Source organism: Arvicanthis niloticus, chromosome 4 (assembly GCF_011762505.2).
Source record: "Arvicanthis niloticus isolate mArvNil1 chromosome 4, mArvNil1.pat.X, whole genome shotgun sequence".
Lineage (NCBI taxonomy): Eukaryota > Metazoa > Chordata > Mammalia > Rodentia > Muridae > Arvicanthis > Arvicanthis niloticus.
In genome coordinates, this window is record NC_047661.1 from 22,521,588 (window position 1) to 22,543,886 (window position 22,299).

Consider the following 22,299-nt stretch of genomic DNA (forward strand, 5'->3'; position numbering starts at 1 on the left):
AAAATTTGTCTGTTCACCATTTACTCTTTAGTTTAGTCATATTTATATTTATGTAAACAAAGTGGCTTTGTTACTGGAACATTTGCGAACTCTTGCACATGGCTCCGTGCTTTTGATACTTCTCACTGTGTTTATTTTGAGCACTTCATCACTTCTTGGGCAGCAATCCTTACACATAAATCCCCTGCTGTAGCTTAGAGTGATCCACTTCTTCAAAGAGTCTTGCTCTTTTTATTGGAAGATGGAATCACATAATTTAGTATGCTTGTTGCTTTGGAGCTGCTGTTGCTTCTAAGCTGTCAGAGGTTGTACATTACTAACCTTATACACATATGTATATATATTTCTGTACCTAACCGTCTGAATCTGTGTTATACTAAACATGGGTTAGTATGCCCTGAGGTCACCATCTCACCCTTGATCTGTTGGTACCCTGAAATATTTTAGCCCTTCTCCTTGCTTGGTTCTCATCTCCACACCAACAGAGCCTTGCTCATGGTGTCTTTTCACAGCAGTAGAAAAGTAACTAAGACAAATGACTTCTTGGGATTATTGTATATAGCACTCTGTGGCATAACAAGTTCACTAATACTCGTCAAAATTCCATTTTGTAGTTAGTGAAGAGAAAGGCCCAATGATTAAGAGCACTTGTTCTTTCAAAGGCCCCAGGTTTGATTCTTGGCATTGGCAGCCTCGGTTCTAGAGGATCTGGTGCTCTCTTCTGATCTCTGTGGGCACACACACACATATAGAGGCAGAATACTCATATTTCTGATTCGTCAGAAACCAATATATTCTGGGTTGCTTATTCTTCAGAACAAGTCTGTTCTAGATCGTGTATTTAGAAACCAGAATGTTCCAGACTGCTTGTTCTTTGTTACTGATTGGCATTTGGAGATTGTCAATCTCATACCATCCATTGTTTCAGACTATTTTTGACATCAGGCAACCTTAAATGTTTTCTACACAACAAACTAAAAGCAACTTTGGTCACTAGCCCACATTTACAACTTCAGGGAACTTATTCGGTCCCTCTTTCTTTGTGGGAAGAGTACTTTGGGCTACCCTTTTGACATTATTTCCCTTGAACCTCGTGACAAGTGTAAAAGTGAAAATGTCTAACTGTAAAGCTGTTCAGGAGTGTGTGTGTGACACCTACAGGAACATCCTTCCATGGCACAACACGTGGCCCTCCTGGGGTCCCCTCAACATTGAGACTGTAATGCGCAAGTCCTAGGTAGTGTGGTCCTTAGCCCTCCATGAGAGGTTGCCGCCTAATATCTTGCTGATTGATCACAGGATTACTCCTGCCTAGGAGGCACTGTCCTATTCACACAGGTTCCTTGTCTTATCCATCAGTAGAACTGTCACATTTTTGACCTGTAGTCTTATTCCTTGGCTATCTCGCTCTTCTCTCAGTATTTGACATGAAAAGCATAAAAACACATTTTCCTTTCTTTTTCAGAAGTGCGTTACAGAAGAGTGTTTCTTCTTTGAACGACTGGAATCTAATAACTACAATACTTACCGGTCACGGAAATATTCCAGTTGGTATGTGGCACTGAAACGAACTGGGCAGTATAAACTTGGATCCAAAACAGGACCTGGACAGAAGGCCATACTGTTTCTTCCAATGTCTGCTAAGAGCTGACTCATTTTAGACACTGTCACTGAGAGAAAAGAAAAGAATGTATACAACCAAGTTTGGATGCCTTTCATGTAATAGTAAGACACTTAATCATTACCTCAGTCAAAAAAACAAGTTTTGGAAAATATTTAGACTTTCCCATTTTATATAGCTTTGGTTGTGACCCAGTGAGAATTAGAGCTATGATCTTGTTCACATATTTCCTTTATTTGAAAAGAGGATTTAAAAATATGTACATTTATGAATTTCTGCTGTGGACATCATGTATGTGAGAAAACTGGTGCCAGGTACGAATGCTGGCATTCAGTCTGTCCCCACCGCAGCTCTGTACCTCTCTGGCAGTTCCCTGTGATAGAGTTTGTAGAACAGGCCTGTGTACACTGCAGGGAGTTCCTCCATGCTGAGGTCAATTTTGTCAAACCCTTCCCTGAGTCCGTACAGCAGTAGCCTAGCCACCCTGCTAGTGATGGGGGTCGTGTGTTTAGTCTGGGCCAGGTTTTCTAGATCAATCCATTCACACTTCAAGCATTCCTGCTGGCAGAAGTTGATGGTGAAGGAACACGGCTGCAGGCGGCAGACCAGGTACATGTCTGACATCCCGAAGGCCCCAGGGCTCCTGTGTTGCTGCCGGATGCTCAACAGGGACCTGAATTCTGACTTGATACCGGTCTCTTCAAAAACCTCTCGGACTGCTGTATCTGCTATATCAAAAAGAGAGAGACAAACATAAAGATTTCATTCTTAGAGATACCATCAAAGATTTTTCAGTTAAAATATGGAAGTTTAAAAGCAAAATTTTGTCTTCAAACTGCTTTCTGGATGTTGTGAAATGCACTTTGTATTTAAGACACTGAGACTCTTTGGAGGCTTATACACGTGTATATTGGAACTCACATCTTCTTAACTCCTTCTTGTTCTATTTCCCAAAGGCAAGAACACATTTGCAAACAAAGCTGCAGTTAATATACTGATAAATCCTTCTCTATTGTCCTGTCCTGAGCGTCCATCAAACTGCCTGAGTTTGTGGACGTCTGAATTGAAAGGACCCATCCCTTGTTACAGAAGTCTGTAGTGCTGAATGTACTTGAGTGAGCTGTGAAATGACTCTGACTTCTTTGGGATCTCAAGCCCACCAACCCTAGGGCAAGGCCCTTTGACCCTGTCCTGGCCACCAGTGGACCCCAGCCTGACATAGAAATTGTGTTTCCTTAAAATCAGATTGTGTAGAACTTGGAACTCATTCATCAACATCAAAATGCAATAGCTGTCTCATCAGATATCTGTGGTTGGTTGTTTAAACACCTTCTAATACCTCTCCAGATGTTTATTAGACAGCACATACATTTGTCTTGCCAGTAGCACAAAGTTCCTGTGCATTCAAACCACAGACTGTCTTTCCTGCCCACTGCCCCCAAGACATGCTCTTGTTCCCAAGAAATAGTTTTGGAAAGGCTCACAGGAAGAGTAACTTAGTCTAAAACATAAGACATCTACCTGCCATTCTTTAACTATATGCTGACTTCCTCTGTGACTGAGATCTGTCCATAGGTTAAGCATGGCCAGAAATTACATTCCAAAACGGAAAGCACCAAGACCAGGCATATAGCACAGCATGTAGAACGCCTGACTCACATGTGTGAGGTGCTTGGTACAGTTCCCAGTACCACACAATGAGGGAGGGAATGGAGTCATCAAAGAACATTCTAGGCTCACAAAGTTTCTCTACTAAGAAAATAGTTTTTAATCTAGCATATAATACTTTATTAAATTTATTACTAAAAATTGTGGCACTAGTCTTAAATGTTTATATAGTGGCTTCTAACTCTTGTTTAAATATATACTTATATTCTTTAAAGGTTCTAAAAAATAACCTTGGGGCTCCTGCTCAGTTCTTAGCACCACTAATCTGACCCACTGTATATAAGCTACAGAACAGGACAGGGCAAATGAGAACATGGGTGTTTTGCTTAGCAGTCACTGTGGCACTATGGTGGGGACAGGACAAACACTCTCTGGGAAGTCTGAATAGTTTAACGTGAATCGCACATCCCATACTAGCTGAAACCAGAAAATGCAAGCCAATAATTCTGCATCTGAGATGTGGGATATCCTCTTCTTCCACCTCAAAATGGAACTCTCTCCCCCAGTTTCAACATGCATTAAGATTATCAAGATAAACTTATTCCTTTAGAATTATCTTAATAGACTTTGAACTCTACTGAAATAATAATTACTGCGTACAAAGAGTCTACAAGCTCAGCTTTGCTGATGAAGAGAGGTGTCTGAATGTCAGACTGGATGGTGGACAGTAGGACTGCTGACGTTCTGAGGTTTCTCTGTTCTGTAGTACGTAATGAGAGGATGGCGTGAGATGGGGGAGAGTGATGGGAAACCTCCAGCTGTGGCTTTCCTTGAGCTCCCTCTATTGCTGGTGAACATCTCTGGCTGGCTGAAACAGGACATGGTTTTCAACCATGGCAATGACATCTTTTAGGAAGGTCTTTTGTTCCTTTGAACCATACAAACACGCTTAGACTCAAGCCTTGAGAACTTCAATTTGTTTTGTATTTTCCCAACTTAATTTCTTAAAAACATATTGCATATCAATGTCTCGTCTACCTAGCATTATCAGAGAGTGAAAGATTCCAAACAGACAAGTTTCCAAATTAATTAGCATTTATTTACTGGAATTTCGCAACAGCCTAATTAACAGCCAATAAATGTTGAACTGTTCAGGATGGCAACATTACAAAATTGTATTTCATGCTTTCCTAAAGAAAGGTTTCATATGCTCTAGACAATCTGAGTGTTATTATTTTATTCTGTGCTGTCAAACTGTACTATAGAAACCAGTTGGAGAAGGGCAAGTCTAGGAAAATGGTGAATGTCAGCTTCTGCTTTTGTTTTAGTTTAGATGGGTGAGTTATTTTGATAACTATAGATACTTTAAAAAAACTAGTAGTACATTTAAAATTATCTAGGCTTAAAGGAAAGGTTCTGGAATTAAACTAAAACCTGAAGTTATACATATTTAACTTGAAAATATGCTTTCCTGATTTATATCTAAGTCTGTCTGAAATTTTTAGGATCTATTAAAGCTCAAAGGGGGAAAAGAAACCCCACCTCCGCTTGAAAAGATATGCCTCAGGAGGGTAAGGCGTGCAGGGCTACAGATGGCTTCCCACAGAGTGGAGGGTGAGAAGACTAGACGAGTTACCTCATTCATGTGCTCTCAATACCACACAGGTATTGGTGGTGTTGCAAATGGAGAAAATGAAGAAGGGATCTTTATGGGAAACAATGGCCCTCACTCTCAGTATGTGGCACCCCTACAAAATACAGATACTTTTGCACATAGCATGGAGTAAGTAGCACAGGCTGGCTTGATACACCTTTCTTCTGCCTCAGTCTCCTTAGTGCTGTGATAAGCAGGCATGTGACACCACACCCAGGTCCTCAGAGTACATACTGTCAACAGACTACCCACCAGAGAACTAAGGAAACAGGTCACTGAGAACCTAACACCAAGGTTTGTTTTACGTGTCTGAATGTCATTAATGTTACTCATGGGCTGCTAGGAGCTGTACTTGTAAATACATACAGGGCATTTTGATCTGTACAACATTTAAAAATCAGATATGATAAACATATACTCAACTATAAGTAAACACAGGAGACTGCTCTAGTACAGTGCCTGGTTAAGAAGAAACAAGAATGTGCATATTAAAGAAAGGTCACTGAGAAACAATACTGGTATCTAATGTATTATTTTTCGATAAAGATGTTGAATTTAAGCCACTGGTTTAAGGAACAGCATGATTCTATACTTTGTAGATCAGTGTGTAGTTCATTCTAGTTTCCTATAAGCTGATTTGGAGGGAGAGGGAGGCATGTTATTTCTCACGCAAGACTTTCTCATAGGTAATTCATTATGTTTTATGTTATTAATAATACATAGCTGGCAAAAATCTTCAAAGGGGAATTATATCGCTATTTCCTTATAGATGGTTTTATTGTACTTCAATTTTTTTCTAAAAATTATTATTCACCAACCTGCGATGAAATGGTCAAGAATTCAAAATTTAGTAATTTTAGCTGTATCTTAAGAATCTTTATAATTAACTTCACTGATGAACATCTCAAGTTTCCCCCTTTCAGATGACCTCAGAGCACCATTAGAAAGGAGTTTCCCCATAGGTATAAACTATACAAGTGAAATGAGTGTGGTAGAAAGCTCTTGCTAACTTTGTATCACTCTGAAGAAATCTGTCTGAATTTTTCTTAGTGTGAACCAATTAGAAACTTTAAATTCTTATTCTTAGTTACAAAGCAGGAAAGTAAACATATGAATTTTCTAAACATTTTCGAGTTTATCAGAAGTATATAAACACCTACCAATATCTTCTCCTGGCTCTGACAGGCCTCCTGGAAACTTCCACATGTTTTTCAACTGCAATGCAAAGTGAAAAAAAAAAAAAAGAAGGTCATGTCATGACTTATTTTCTCTCTGTCCTCTCTCTACCCACTCCTCCCTCGTCCACTTAGTTGGTCAAGGAAAGGAAAACCTGTTTGTATTGATTTATCCTACACCCCAACCCCAGCTTTCTTCCTACTTCATGTCTTCTCTTTTGAGGGAGATGGTGGTTGATGAAGTCTTTTCTCTCATTCTTCAGGAAATAGAAGTGGTATTATTTGGTTAATGTGATACAACTTATATTAATGAACCTTTGGAGGGAAATATCTACCCAATTGTGTACGTCACAGAACTTGGCTGCTAGTGAACTCTGAACAGATAGGATCGTATAGATGCTGCTACGAGTAAGTAGAGTACAGAAGAAATGTAACCGCGAGGTATGCTACTCTAGATTTTTACATGCATTTACTGTATTTTGTTTCTAATCACAGGTATTACTCAAGATTTCTGTGTGTTTATCATTTTATTGTAAAATGTAATTGCTTTTTATGGGTAGTATGAATAAAGTTATTTTGGTTTCCTCTCATCAATCATTTCTTTTTCTTTTCTTTTTTTCTTTTTGTGGGAGGATGCTAAAGAGATAAACCTGATCTTTGGAAAAAATAAGATTAGATTAAAATAAAACAGGACAGTTTTCTTGTGGCTGTCATGATTGACTCCTTATAGAATTCTGCATATAGTATGTGTTCAGCATACTATAAACCTCAAGAATGAGTGACCTCATAAGCCAGCAGATTTCATACTCCTCATTCATAAACCCACTGTGGACCTTTTACTATGTATGGTGACCTCTGGCTTCCTGGAAGCCTGCTTCTGAGAGCACGCATCACCTCTCTGTTATGTGGGCTTGGAGGCCAGGGGCAGGGTTCCTGCTTTCCATACACCATTGACTACTGGGTACAGAGTCCAGGCTTTCTATCCTTCTGTGTCCAACTTAGGTTTGACTTTAACCTACAAAGCATATTATGCCTTACTTTATTAGTGTAGAAATCTACCTCATCTGCAGAGATGCATTGCCTTTTGGGTTACACTTTAAAATGGTTCTGGAAGCTCTGTTTCTATGGAGACTGGTAAGATATTGGACACTACAACCATAAACTCTATTGGTAATAAGAAAATGAACGATGTAACAGGGCACTTGAGAACTTGATATCATTATAACATTAACCATCCCATACACCATCTTTTTGTCATCACAGTGAAGCTTGCCCATAGCTGCTATTTGCATGTCAAGCTTAAATTCACATCTGGCTCCAGGCACCCTCACAGTGTATCCCACCACATCTGTGAAATTACATTCCCTACTCTTTAGTCACTAGTATCAAATGTATATATTTATGTCCCAATCCAAAATAAAACTTACTAAAGGCTAGGGCACAAACTACTTTAGGAAGCAGTTTGTGTTTATGGTAGAAAGTTTTATTTAAGTCTGAGATATGGTTTTAATTTAAGCCTCACAAATGACTTAGAATAATTTTAGATAGCATTTCTGAGAAACTATGTTGTTGTAATTCTATATAATGAGGAAATGTTTAATTTACCAGCAATATTTAATGAAGGGCCAGAAAATGTAAAAATAAATAGTCTTGCTACGCTGGCTATAGTTCAGGGGCAGCATCAAGCTGGTAGAAGAAACCCTCGCCTTCACTTTGACATCCATGCCTGAGCATGAAAACATTTCTAATAGTGGCTCTTCTCACAGTCTCTTAGGAGTCTTCTTTTAGCCTTAGAATGCTTACCAGTCTCTCTCAGGACAGATCCCCTGCCAACATTCCTGATCACAGAGATGACAGCCACTGGCTGAGCTCTGTGCCTTCACAGAGTCGATTCTAATTTCTTGGTTTATGGCTCTATCCTTTAAATTTAATTTTTAAATTTATGTGTATGAGTGAGTGTGTGTGCGTGTGTGCACGTGCACGCACACATTCCACATGGATGATGACTCCTGCAGACCTGAAGAAGGCATCTGATTCCCAGAAGCTGGAGTTACAGGTGCTTGTGAGCTGCCTGACATGGCTGCTATGAGCAAAACTCTGCTACAGTAACAAGTGCTTTAACTGCTGAATGTTTCTCCAGTACCTAACCCTTCCCCTTTCCCTCCTCCCCTCCCCTCCCCTCTCCCCTCCTCTCCCCTCCTCTCCTCTCTTTCCCTCCCTTCCTTTCCCCTCCCCTCTTCTCCTCTCCCTCCCTCCCTCCCTCCTCTTTCTTAACCTGGTAGATTCCTACTCACTCTTCTAGACTGAGCTTGAAATGCCACTTCCTCTGAGGCATCTCTGGAGGCTCTTAGGGCAGAATTAATTGTCAGTATCCACTCTAGGACAGTTCAAAGACTGTGCTGCAAGATGGCTGGGTAATGTGTTTTCAGTCTCTCTTCTCTTTGTAACTGGGAGCAGAGCTCCTGGCAACACTAAGAATGCTGATTGATTGGATGCTACCTCAATAATGTGTCTTCCCAATTAAATACTACCATTTGTAATGCTCTATAGCCATGAAGTAAGCACAACACTGAGGATTACTCTGACAGGTTCAGGTCTGTATCACAACTTTATTTAGGTAAGTATCTAGCACTCCATAACTGCTTAGAAATAACTATTGAAGTACCTTTCTGTATTCTCTTAGCCGTATCAACATGTCTATGTTTTATGTTTCTCTAGAGAGAATACCTTGGAAAGCAATCTACAAGGGAGAAACAACTTACTTTATTTCGATCTTGTACAACCAGTACTTTCCTGGTGCTAACATCAAATACAGCACCTTTTGAGGGGGGGAGGGGGGGAAAGATAATCACAAAATATTAACTTCATTTACCTTCAATTCCTTCATACCAACTTGTAGTCACCCATTAACATTAAAATCCCTTAAATTAAATTAATTAAATTAAAATCCCTTATTTGAAGGCCTGGTTTAGTTACTTCAGCCATGAAGACTGTAAAACACATCTCCAGCAAAGAGGTCATTGCTCAATTGACTAGAGTTTTCTCTCTCTCCCCCTCTCCCTCCCTCCCTCCCTCCCTCTCTCTCTCTTCCCCCTCCCTCCCTCTCTTTCTCCCTCTCCCCCTCCCCCTCTCCCTTTCTCTCTTCCCCTCCCTCCTTTCTTCCCTCCCTCCACCCTCCCTCCCTCCTTTCTTCCATCCTCCCTTCCAACAATTTGGAATGCAAATGTTAAATTTGTACAGTAATCACCTGCATGACTGTCTATGTCTCCTGGCACAGATGAAGATCTTTTTTTATCCTTTAGTAACATTTTCTTTGGTGGTCACAGCTGTAAGTGCTTGCTAGAGCCCATCTGGCTCTCTAAAGATATTGTCTACTAGGAACTTAGAACGTTCTCTTTCTCACAGGTTGAAAAGCTAAGAAGTCCAGGATCAAAATGGTAACATACAGGTGTCTTGGAAGAGCTACTTCTCATAGAGAGCATTCCCACGTGGGCCTAAGGCTGGGCCTCTCAGGCCACTGTTAATAAGGACTCCAATGTCTTATTAAAGCTTTTCCCACAGGACTGAGCCACCTGTGCAGGCCTCATCTATTACTGCCATTATTCTAACATGATTAAGCATTTACAATGCAGTGCTTAAAGCACTGAAGACACACTGGACTTTTGTTTTAATTCTTACTTCTTGAAGCATAGCACAGATTTCGGATCTCTGCTTCCTAGCTGTTCAGATCCCAACTATCTCAATATCCATCAGGACCTGTCTGAAGCCAGTTACATTTCCTTACTGTGTGTGCATCTTTCCTAGAGCACACACATGCATTTGGAAGGTTTTACTTTTGTATGCCTAAATTCCAACCCAGCACTTTTGTTTAGTCGTCCATCATACACACTGCTCAGTGCACTGTGGACTCTGCTAGATGTCAGGACTAAAACCACTGTCCTTCCTCTTTTCAGTATTTAAATTTTCTCCTCTTTATCTTATTATGGGTGCTTTGCCCACAGAACATCTGTACTATGTGCATGTCGTGCCTCTGGCCAGCGGGGGAGGCAGGTCAGCAGGGACTGGAGTTACAGATGGTTATGAATCATGTGGATGCCAAGAATCAAACTCTGGTCCTCTGAAGGAGCATCAGGTACTAGTAACTGCTGAGCCATCTCTCCAGCCCCTCTTTTAGTATTTTTATTTGGGCAATCCTGGGTCAAAAACATAAATAACACTTTAATGACTTGTACTAGAATCCTTGAAATGGGCTAACTTTAACATATCCTTATGGGAAGGTATTTTCTATATACTTATCCATTCTTTTAATATTCCTTTTTGAGTCTTTCTATGTAACATACAGAAGCCCCTTATGTATTAGCTGAACTCCTATTATGTATAAGGTATTTTACCAGATGCTGGGAATACAGTGGTACACACAACACAATGTCCTGCTGTGTGTGGCGTGCAGGCAAATGAAAGCCAAGTTATTCAGAACAGAAAGTGGGAAAAAACAACCACAAACAAACATGCAGAGGGAATTCATGGGGAAAGAGAGCTTGTTTGTAATTGAGGGGCTGGAGAGATGCTCAAAGGTTAAGAACCTATACTGTTCTGGCAGGGGACCCAAGTTCAGTTCCCAGCACTCACATCAGATGGCTTACAACTACCTGTAACTCCAGCTCCCAGGATCTGATGTCCTTTCCTAGTCTCTATGGGTACTTGCATCCCCTCCCTCACACCCACACTCACAAATAAAATTTATTTTAAAATTTCAAACATTAAAAAAAGCAACTAAAATGAAACACTGCACTTGGTACTCTCAAGGCTGGAAAGAAGACCAGTAAGAATATTAGCTCCAGTGAGGAAAGTATCAGAAGATGTAAATCTAATTGGACTTTCCAAGGGACAGAATGCCAAGAAACATATTTTTAGATTTGAAGACTTGTGATTATCCAATGTCTCTTTTCTTTACTGTAGTCACTAACAGCATAAACTCACAGTGAAAAGATATTAAGTACAAGTGGAGCGACCCCTGATGGCCACAGCATAAAGTTAAACCAACACAAGATTGGAATTAAACAGGAGTTCTGAAAGCATATCAGGCATAGTGTGTGTCTCCTGTGCAGTAGCTCAGGTGTCTGCACATGAGTGTCATAAAAAGTGACCGAGTCCACACAGCCATCAGTGGGAGAGCTGTGGCTTTATTCCAAATGGACACTCTCATAAACAACACTGCTCCATCAAGACATAGCTACTGTCCCCTACTTGAAGATGTCATCACCCACCCCTCTATTCACCGTCCGTCCATCAATCCAACCTCCTTACACCCCTTAGTCCATCTATCCATGCATACTTGGTTCCTACTTTGTACTTGCTCTGTCTTTAGCCCCAGGAAACATGGTGAACAACACACAAAATGGCTGGCTTCATGGACTTTGCATATTGTTGGGGAGAGTAAGTACATATAAATAGTCTTGCATTGGGTGCTATTTAAAAATATCTGGATAGAGTCATAGACTGGTAGAACTGACATGGAGAGGTCCCTATTTAGACAACGGGTTTGAGAGGTTTTCTGGAGTCAGTAAAATGCTTCCCAGACAAGCATGGGGAACCGAGTTCAGGTCTCGAGCATCCACATAAAAAGCCAGGTACAGTGAGGCGCTAGGTTCATCTGTAGATAGATGTGGTGTTAGTAGGTGGAAAATTCCTGAGGCTTGCTATCTAGCAAGGTGGATGATACCTGAGGAATGACACCCAAGGTTGTCCTCTAGCAACCCCCTTACACACACAGACACACAGACACACAGACACACAGACACACACACACACACACACACACACACTGTCCAAAGGCTCTACGATAGTTTTACTGTTCAATCTTAAACTGCTACCACTTGACACATTAACCATGTAAAGCCTTAGGAAGTAACATGGTTAGGAAGTAATATGGTTAGTTTGCCTTGCTTCAAGTTCAACCTAGAAGTTTTCCTGTACAATGTTATACATTTAGCACTTATTTAGGCTGAAACAGTCATGAACTTCATCAGAATCAAAATGCGGTTCCTGTGTCAATCCTAACAAAAGGAAAGGAAGCTGGGAGATTATGAAGGGCAAGTTCTTAACATGAATGCCTGACAATAACTATCACAAAAGACTGCTGGAATCACAGCTAGCTGCAGCCAGAACATGAGTACTCCACAAGGACATGCCCAACCTTTGACCAATGCCACTATGTCCCTTAATGGCTGTATCCAAGGATTACTCTTTGAAGTACCTGAATATTATCAGTTTTATCCTTTGAAACATATTCTTGCCTTCTTGAATATACATGTCTGATTGCAATATACTCAAATCACTATAACCCCTCCCCACTAAAAAGTTACCTTCTGGAGAATTTCATGTTTATTTGGAGTGACATATACTTTAAGGAGTGTAATTTATTTCCTTATCCCAATTCAGTGCCACTGTTGAGAACGGAAGCTCAAATATGTGTGAAGCATGTTAAATGTGGCCTTTGGGAAGCCTGTTTCTCCACTTGTTTTCTATGCCAGCCTGTAACTCACAGGACAGACACCCTTTCTTTTTTGAAAAGCACAATGCCACAGCTGCACAGTGAACAGTCACGCAGTGCTCACTGACCAGCACTGACAGACTAGCAGTCCAGCTTCAAGTAGACATGGTAAACCTGCGAAACGGTAGTTCCTGTGGTTAGGAGTCCAAAACTGACCTGCAACACCTACTTGGTGTGTAGCATACCCGGGGAGTCTGCTGGGTCCTTCTCCCAGCCACAGAGTCAGCGTTGAGGAATGGGTTTCTGCGTGGTGGAAGCAAAAGCCCAGGGAAGCAGCGGGGGCAATGAAGTGGCTCTGCAGGATGGGGATGTGCAGCCATGCAGCTATCCTTCCTTCTGATCGCCACTGCTCAATGGCGGCTGGAATGCAGAGGGAGGAAGATACACCCTGTAAAGCTTTTATATGAGATGAATGGTCCCCACCTTGCTGCATCGCTATAGCTGTAGCCCAGTTGTTTATGTGATTCTCCACCCATCACACCACTGGTGTTTATAACCAAACTACCCAAATACAGGCCCAGCACACAGCAGGTGCTCAGTCACTGCAAAATGGACAAAGAAACTGATCCATATGCTGCTTTGGTGCTTTCTTCTTCTTCTTTCCAGAGCTGTATATGCTACAGGGTTCTCTATCACGGAGCCAAATCCCCAACCCATTCTAGTTCTCTGAATGCCCTTAATTTTAATCTTCATAAATGAAGATGAAACTTTTTTTAACTCTTACATAAGAGTTTTGATGTTATTCTTAGTTTATAAACTACAGGTGGTTAAAGAATAGAAATAAAATAGTAAGTCAGAACTATCTATTACTAGCATGAAGAGAGAAATACTTTTTGTGATTTTTGCATTAACACGTCTGCAGCTTATATTATGCCCTTTATGTTACATATTAGGCAGTCTATCATTAAAGTTCCTTCAGTGAAAGTGGCCTCCTCAATAGCAGTAGCTCCCCTATGTATCCTATAAGCTCACCAGCCAACTTCTACCCTTCGGATTTTATTACATTATTTAAAGGAATTTTCCCCTCTCTAGTAATGTGGCTTTCTTCCCTTCCCTGTCTCCACAGCTTTTATGAACTCCTAGAAGCCCAGTCTCTTCAATAGTCTTTCCTGACCACTGCTCATGTGCTATTATGTGAGCTTAAGACCATATCTGTGTAACTTATTAGAACACACTGTATCACCAGATGGCATCTACCAACCAATTTTCTATTCCTAGGTAAGATGTCATGAATTTGCAACTATTCACACACAGGACTATTTCACACACAGGGCACACTCTATGTGATTCCAGGCATGGTAATCACCTCTGTAATCCTGGAAGCAAGGTGGGAGGGTCATGAGTTTGTAGCCAGCTTGAGCTACCTATAACATTGTCCTATCTCAAAATCCCCCTGCCAAGAAAGTGTTCTGTATAGGGCTAAGTATACTATAATCCTAATATCTGAGTGGTGTAAAAACAGTAGTAAAGAAATAGTGACCTTCGTGTGCAAATGTGCTTTAACAGCCATTACTGATTCATTACAACGTTTAATATTCTTGAAGAGACACACAACTCATCAGGCTTTCTTCTCAGATTAGATCCTCTTTACAGGCACTGCCAACTACTTTGGTTTGATTCCATCACAACAGAATAATTGAAGGCTCACAGAGCAGTGTGAAGAAAGCAGACCAGAGCCAAAGGAAGGTACCAGTTGGCTCTGGGCCTTGGCACCATCATCTTTCACATGGGATGAGCACGTACTTTCCAGGTTATGAAGATGAAATACATTCCTATTTGTTAGATTCTTGAAAACAATGTCTAGTACTTGATAATGACTGTGAAATGTTTTATTAAAGGGGTTTCATTCAGGGTGTCTTTGATCACACTTATCCAGTATCTAGAGCTGGCTAGCATTATTCTCCTAAAAAATCTTTTCTGTGGTCATTTGATTAATGATGCCTGGCAAAGGGCATGGCACAGTCTTGAACTTGAACCCTGGACATGTTTCCAGGTCGAATACACTTTGTGGAGTGGTGCTTAGACTATCATCGGTCACTGGGAAACCCTATGTACAACAAATACCTGTGCTCATCCATATGTGTGCACATATCAGAGGATGAATTGATTCGATTCTCCTACTGGCGATATCGTTGAAGTCTAAGCACTTATAAGCAGGAGAGATGATGTGAAGTAGAGTGGTTTGAAGATTAAACAGCATTAGAGACACTAACTTGCCATGCTGGTTGCTCACAGAATGAAGATCATTTGTGGTTTCCTGGTTATGTGAAAGGATCGTTTCCATTGCTAAATTTCCATGCTATGCCACCAACCAAAGAGTACAAATGGAGGGACTCAAGGCTCCTGCCCCATAGGTGGCAGAGGACGGCCTTGTTGGACATAAGGGGGAGGAGCGACCCTTGGGCCTGAGGGGATTCGATGCTCTAGTGTAGGGGAATACAAGGAAGGGAAGGTGGGAGTGGGTGGGTGGGTGACCTCAGAGAGAAAATAAATAAATAAATGAAAAGGAAAAAAGGTTGCTCTAACAAATTAGACACTTATCTCAAGGTGAAAACTGCAAAGCTCTGTGGACAGAAACAAGCACTGGCACCCGTCCCGATTAGGAGACAGTTTTGCCTGGCAAAGCGTGTTGCAGAATCGAGGTACCAGCAAAACTAAGGCTGTCAGTGTTTACTAAGAGTTAAACATGTGGCCGACACCGTGTTAGGCGCTGCGAACCCCGAGTCAATCTCAAGGGCAAATTATCTAGGATGAATATCCAGGGTTTGGACCCGGTCATGGCTGAGGGCACTTCCAGGTCACAGCGAGAGGACCACTGGGTGTCCTTTCAGCTTTCACCTCAGAGCCCACACGCTCCGCCCTGGTTTCCGGGGCCGGAGACCCGCACTTGCCCTGCAAGAGCTTCCGGAAAGCGTCGGCATCCAGCCCGTGCAGCGTGTGGTGCCGCGACAAGTGCACGGAGACGCCCCCAAATCTGTCCAGCTCGCCTTGTAGCTCGCCCCCGCAGGAGCCCCGGCTCTCCAGGCCGCCGGAAGCTGTGCGCCGCCCCGTCCGGAGCCTGGCTCCGCCCGCGTCGAGCAATGCCGAGAACCAGCGACCCGCTCTCTGAACCCACCACATTGCTTGCACCTTGCCTTTCGGACGCTCGCCTCTCCCAGTTCGCCCCGCCCACCCCGCCCCGCCCCGCCCGCCCCGCCCGCCCCGCCCCGCCCCGCCCCGCCCCGCCCACCCCGCCGACGCAGCCTCGTGTCACCCTTGGCGCACGCCCCGCCCCTTCCCGCCCCGCTCTCGTGACCCCGTGCAACATCACCTCCTTCCGGCGATCGCCCCGCCCCGTCTCGCCGCGAACAACCTCAGGCGTCTTCCGGAGCTCGCTCCGCCCCTTTTCGCTGGGAGACTGGGGAACCGTAAACTCTCGAAAAGTGTCGCCATCCGCGATTCTTGAGCTGGACTTTGTATTTGGCAGGGAGCTTAGTGGAGCTGATTGTCCTCCACGGGCCTGGGACAGAGAGGAGAAACTTTCTGATTGTTTTTGTTGTTGTTACTTTAAGCCACAACCCACATTTGCTTTGGGAGTAGATAAAGCAGCGGAACAGCCGAAGTTCACTCTTCGGAGTTCATAACGTAAACGGCGGTTCCTACGCCCACCCCTTTTTCCTTTACGAAACGGTGTCTTGCGAGACCCTCGCTAACCGCCTCAGCCTCTCGGGCTGCGCTCTACGCGGAGCATTACGGCGTGCGTGCCGCGCCGCTGACCTCTGACCCGGAAGTTTTATCCCCGTGCCGCGCACGTTGAGCCGGCTTTGGGCTGCTTTTTCTCCGACAGCCTGCAGTCATGTCTTCCAAGAAGAACAGAAAGCGGCAGAAAGAGGGCGCGGAGGGCACCTCGCTCTCACTCTCTGCTGCCTCGTCTCGCTCGGGGCCCTCGACTCCTCTCGCCCAGCCGAACGTGGCGGCTCCGGGGATGCTGGTGGTGACCAACTTCCTTGAGAAAGGTGAGGAAAGCGCGGGCAGCGGTGAGGCTGAGGCGCCTGAGGGGAGCGCGGCGTGTGGAGGTGGGCGTGACACGGGAGCCCGCGGACCGCTTAGCTGCCAGGCCTGAGCCTCCCGGCCCTGTTCGCAAAATGCTCAGAATTTCCCCTTTACGGTTTGTTCTTTCTTTCTGACTTTGGGAGTACTGGAGGTTGAGCCCGGGGCCTTGCGTACGCCACGCTTGACGAGCGACTGAGCTGTGACCGCACTCGAGGTGGCCTGGGCTCCTTGAAGATTTACTGTCTAGTCAGCGCTGCAGAAATGGTTCTTACCTAGTAGAACTTGCGCTAAAAAGCTCATTTTTGATGACGAATCCGTACTGCCTAACCGACAGCGTTGTGTCTCTGGGGACAACAACGTTTAGTTATGATAACAATGTTATTGCTCTTGACTCTTTGCACACCGGTGTTAGTAGTAAGTTACCCCGTCACGCGCGTGGCTCATCTAGTTTTCACAGAGATAGCGGGAAGTGAGGACGTAATGCTACCCATTGCACAGAGTAGAAACAGCTAACGGAGTTGCATCGGAGTCGCACGGGTACGAGTTGGCAGAGTCCATGTTTGAGTTCAGATTTGTGTGATTCCAGAGCCATTGTCTTAGGTGAGGTGTTTTTTTTTTTTTTTTTTTTTTTTTTTTGTCTTGGTGAATGGACAGACTTCAGGTCTGACAAGTCATTTACTTGGTAAACCCTTTAGCATGTTTGATGTCTAGTTGTTCTGAAAAAAATGGAGCAGACAATCTAGGGGCATGGTTTTTATGTCCAGTAAGACTCTCAAGACTACCTTAGCGTTAGCATAGTGTTTTTAATCTGCCTTAGCAATCAGGGTACAGCTTGTTCTGTTCTGCAGATTCAATATCTTTTCAAGTAGTTCCTTCCCACTGCCATTTGCACATGTTCATTCTCTAATGTCTTAAACCACTGGAAAAGTTCCGCCATGTCTTCCTGCCATCACACTCTCTACACATTTTCATTGTCTGCTCATTAAATAGAGTGTTCTCTGCCTATTTGTCAGTCTCATGCCGTCATCTCTTGGGTACTGCTTGGTAATAGTCACAGATAGTCTCTGTGTTGTCAAATCCAGGGGATGGTTTTCATTACTTGCCTTTTGACTCTGTAGTCTTTGGCATTGTTGGTCTTTAATTCATCAAAACATCTTGCTGCTTATTTACCATTAGACTTTCCTAGGTTTTCTCCATGTGCATTGGCAGTTCTTTTCTCCACAGGTTTACCCTTTTCCATCTGATTCTGCAATATTGATGTTTCTCAATTCTAAATCTGATACCCTGTTTCTTCTCTAAATATTTTTTTAAGGCAAGAATATCCAAAGCTAAGTTTTCCATTTATATTCTCATCAATTTTGATTTTATTTTTGTACAGCATGGTATTTCTGAGTCTTGATTCAGCTGTGTTTTACGTCAGAATTTCTCAAACATTTTATGAAGCAAAGTTAATAATGTTAAGTAAGTCACAGATTGACACTTTTATTAGATAGTGTAATTAGGAAAAATTTAAAAAGCAGAATAATGAAGTTTATTGGGTTCATAGACACAACGTTTATCTGCTTGCAGTAAAAGTTTCCAAGTGATTTTTTTTTTGTACTTAGCCTTATTATGAGCTAGTAACAAGTAGTTTGTAGACTGTTCTGAATAGCACTATTACCTCTGATTTCTTTACCTTTCTAAATGTCATTACCCTTTAATTTCTCAATCACTTTAGAATCAACTTCCTAAGTCTACTTCTTCCAGTAATACAAGCTTTAGTCCTTATAAAATTCAGAAACCTAGGGGGTCAGGCATAATACCACCCGTTCTCACATCTGTTATTGCTGATCTTGTATACCATCCAGATAGTCTCTGTATTCACAGCATTCCTGCTGCTTCTCAACAACTCAAACATCATTTCCCACCTGAACTACTACAAGGGCCTCTCTGTTTTCACTTTTGTCCTCTTACTCTTTTTCTACTTTATAGTCAGAATGATCTTTTAAAATAAAAATCTTGTCATGGTTCTGCTATTAATCCCTATGGGCTTCCATTGTCGTCAGGGTTATGACCAGTATCTTGATGCAGTACACTGCCATAGATAGTTTCAGCTTTCCTTATTTCTTCATCTTCCTCCTTACCTGAATGTTAGCAGCACTTTCTTTGAATAGCAGTTTCTAATTTTTCCAAATTAGGTCAGATCACACATAATAATAGGCTTTGCTAGGTCTCTCAGTATAATTATAGTTCATAATTATGCAGTTTTTCTGTACTCATTTAATAATTCATCCTGCTAGATTATAAACTTCATGAAGTGATAGAACAAAGGTGGACGGTTGTTTAAAATTGACTTTATGGACTAGTGAAATGATTTAGTGGGTAAAGATTTTAAGGACCAAGAATTGAGATATCACCCATGTAAAAAGCTGGGTGTAGGAGCTAGGAAGATAGTTCAGCGGCTAAAAGCATTTGCTTTGCAAGCATGAGGACCTGTGTTTGTATCCCCAGCACCCATGTAAAAAACTGAGTATGGCTGTATGTCTTGTAACCAAATAATTGAGGCTAGAGGTAGGTGGATCCTGGGAGTTCACTGGCCCAGATTAGCCAAAAGAGATCCTGTCTCATACATTAAACACAGAGCTATAGTATGGTGGTGCATACCTGTAATGAATGGGGAGACTGTCCTGGTTTTCTTTCCATTGCTGTAGTAAAATACCTGAAAAAGCAGCTTAAGGGAGAATGGATTCATTATGGCTCATAATTCTAGGTTAAGTTCATTATCAAAGGAAGTCACAGTGGCAGGAGCTTGAGAGAACTAGTCACATCACATTGAAAGTCAGAGCAGAGAACAGTAAGTTCACGTATGCATTCATTGCTTCCTTTTGAATGTAATGTGACCTGCTCTAGACTGCTGCAGTGAATGTCGATGAGTGACAATGTGCATGGAATCTGCATGGTATAAGGAAAGAATGGACTCCTTATTGATCTCTTACTGCCACATACATGCATGCAGACACTAAATATAGTGTCTTGGAAGAATAGGGACTGGTAGAATTCTGTGGAGAACTTGAGTTGATTTGGATCCTGTAAGCAGAGAACTGTATAATACATTGGGAAACAAGGACTTGGATAGAAATTGTCCATGGTCTTCATTCACAGGGAGATGTGGAGGGTTTTAGGGAAGGTCTAGAAGTGGAAGCAAGCATCTAGAGCCAAATGGTTATTCCAGTACTTAGTGGGAGTCTTTGAAACCTGGGAGCTGACTCAGAATCTTTCTGCAGAAAGCATGGAGACCATAGGAAGTGTAGTTAGTTTGTTGCTGTTTGCTTTTGATAGTGCTGAGTCAATACCCCAGTCACAAGTATGTTTTGGTTTTTGGTTATTGGTTTTGTGTGTAGGGTTTTTTTGTTTGTCTGGTTGGTTGGTTTGGTTTGGTTTGGTTTGGTTTAGTTTTTGAGGCAGTGTTTCTCCATGTAACCTTGGCTGTCCTTTATCTCACTCTGTTGACCAGGCTGGCCTTGAACTCAAAGATCTGCCTGCCTCTGCCTCCCAGGAACTGGGATTAAAGGCATATGACACCACTACCCAGTTACAAATATGTTGTTAGTAAACCAAGAGATTTTTTTCTTCTCTTTAAACTTTGTAAATTATAGTCATACATACATACATATAGCAAGTAAACATTCAAAGAGGTTTGGCTTCACATTTGTTTGTTTGTTTGTTTTTAAAGTTTCTTCAGGATATAAGTACATTGATGCAGTTATATGAACATAGGATTTTCATATAAAATAAATTCTTTCTTTTTTTTATTATAGTAGATGGCAAAGTTCCTAAGACATTCCAGAATTCTCTTGTTCATCTTGGACTTAACACTATGAAGTCTGCAAACATATGTATAGGTCGACCAGTGCTCCTTACCAGTTTGGATGGAAAGCAGGAGGTAAAAGTCCTTATCCTTTTACTTTGGAAACATTTGAAATCATACTGGTCTTAACTTGTTAATACAAGTAGGAGTTGGTGAACAGAATTTTTTAGTTGTATTTGTGGATTGGAAGTTGGTTCTTTCTTTTTGTGATGTCCGTTTCAAGGGTCAAACTTAGGCTATCAGAATTGTTGGCTAGTGTCTTCATCTGTTAACTATCTTGCTGACTCAAAAAAAAACAAAAAAAAAAAAACAAAAAAAAAACCCCAAACACCGTTTATTATTAAACAGTCATGAGTGCTCGAGCAGTGGCTCAGCAGTTAGAACGTACTACTCTTCCAGAGGGTCTGAACTCAGTTTCCAGCACCTGCCTTAGGCAGCTCACAATTGCCTGTAACTCTAGCACATACCCTCTCACCACACATATGAATATATATATAATTAAAATAACACGGCTGGCATGCACATTATAGTCACTCAAATACCAGAGAAAGTGCCTTTTTTTTCTTCAAGGAGGTAGTGATGACTATCCCTTACAGTTCTGTTTCTCTAGTCTGTTAAATACATTTCTCTGCAGAAATGTGATTTTGAGATAAGAAGAGCACCTGCCCTTCATACAAATATTTATTATTCTCTTAGGTTTGGCTATACTTCTTTCTCTTGATGTCATGTAGCATTTGAAGACTTCTAAAACCAGAGTTTTTCCCAGATTTTTAGCAGCTTGGCTCTTTGTCCTGTTGCTAACTCCTGCCTCTGCCCTAACTTTTTTTTTTTTTTTTTTTTAACTGCTTATTTCATTTGTGGGAGATGTTGGTATACATGTCTTCATACACCTATAGATATGATACCTCAGGTGTTTCTTAGGCCCCACTTAACCTGCTTTTTGACCTGGGATCTATTACTTGGACTCAAACTCATAGATAAGTCTGTGGTATTTGTCTTGTATGCCCCAGAAACACACTGTCTGCCTCCTCACCACTGAGATTACAAGTGTGAGCCACATGGTTCGCTTTTTTATTGATTCTGGAGGTCACACTCAAATCCTCATACTTGCATAGCAAGTGCTTTACAGGCAAAGCCATCTCCAGTTCCAAGACCCAGGCATTAAAGAGAATCTTACATATTTGCAATGCATCAAGGGTATGAAGTACCAGCTTACCTGCATTATAAGTTACCTTGCTTTTAATATTTTCTCCTTTGCTTCTTACCTTACCATCTAGAAATGTCTTTGTCTGTTTTTAGAAATATGCCTTCCCTCATCTCACTCTGAGGTTCTTTGTGATCTTTACAGAAGATGTAATAGTTCATTACAAATAATTGGTGAACTTACATAGGATTTAATTTATGGCCTTTTTTATTTTTTTTTTCTTGGAACTGCAATTTATCCCATAACAGTTTGCATCAGATACTGTTTGGAAATAATGTTTTGTGTATTAGATGTGCTTAACATGTAATACATAAATTGATGGCATTATATATACTGGTTTTCTAATATTGCTGATTTCTTTTTCTGGGTAGGTTTATACAGCCTGGCCAGTTGCAGGATTTCCTGGAGGCAAGGTTGGCCTGAGTGAAATGGCACAGAAGAATGTGGGTGTGAGAGCTGGTGAGACCATCCGGGTCCAGCCTCTTTTAGGTGCTGTGCTTCAGGCTCAGGAAATGGACTTGGCACTGAGGTTTGTCCCTTTTCTTTGGTGACTGTCTAGCTCAGAGCTGCCCAATAGAAGTGTGTTGAGATGGAGCTGGAGAGAT

The 22,299-nt window shown here is 41.9% G+C and overlaps 3 protein-coding genes across 13 annotated transcripts in view; 2 read left to right on the forward strand and 1 right to left on the reverse strand.

Annotated features, from left to right (window-relative positions):
• Fgf2 (fibroblast growth factor 2) overlaps positions 1 to 6,652 on the forward strand; it is a 56,264-nt gene extending 49,612 nt beyond the window's left edge. Inside the window, exon 3 of the mRNA XM_034499861.2 lies at positions 1,466 to 6,652. Coding sequence (XP_034355752.1) covers positions 1,466 to 1,651 — 186 coding nt within the window. The 3' untranslated portion in view covers positions 1,652 to 6,652. The remainder of the gene's footprint in view (positions 1 to 1,465) is intronic.
• On the reverse strand, positions 1,835 to 15,774 carry Nudt6 (nudix hydrolase 6). Of its 7 annotated transcripts, none has more exons than XM_076932315.1 (5): positions 15,741 to 15,774; positions 12,781 to 12,971; positions 8,821 to 8,876; positions 6,044 to 6,098; positions 1,835 to 2,349 (listed from the first exon to the last, which is right to left on the reverse strand). In XM_076932315.1, exons 2-5 carry the CDS (start codon positions 12,929 to 12,931, stop codon positions 1,952 to 1,954), a joined length of 660 nt encoding a protein of 219 aa, XP_076788430.1. In that variant the 5' UTR covers positions 12,932 to 12,971; positions 15,741 to 15,774; the 3' UTR covers positions 1,835 to 1,951. The 7 variants fall into 7 exon arrangements, with proteins under 7 accessions (XP_076788430.1, XP_076788431.1, XP_034355747.1 ...); XM_076932316.1 differs by having other exon boundaries at positions 12,768 to 12,971; positions 15,741 to 15,768; XM_034499856.2 differs by lacking the exon at positions 15,741 to 15,774 and adding an exon at positions 15,503 to 15,734 and having other exon boundaries at positions 1,835 to 2,346; positions 12,768 to 12,971.
• A 602-nt stretch (positions 15,775 to 16,376) lies between these two features.
• Afg2a (AAA ATPase AFG2A) overlaps positions 16,377 to 22,299 on the forward strand; it is a 174,279-nt gene continuing 168,356 nt past the window's right edge. For 2 of the 5 annotated variants that reach the window (XM_034499853.2, XM_076932317.1), the window contains exons 1-3: positions 16,379 to 16,606; positions 20,441 to 20,565; positions 22,066 to 22,223. In XM_034499853.2, coding sequence (XP_034355744.1) covers positions 16,447 to 16,606; positions 20,441 to 20,565; positions 22,066 to 22,223 — 443 coding nt within the window. In that variant the 5' untranslated portion in view covers positions 16,379 to 16,446. Of the gene's footprint in view, positions 16,759 to 20,440; positions 20,566 to 22,065; positions 22,224 to 22,299 lie in introns of all 5 variants that reach the window. The other 3 variants (XR_013109776.1, XM_034499854.2, XM_076932318.1) reach the window with 3 other exon arrangements.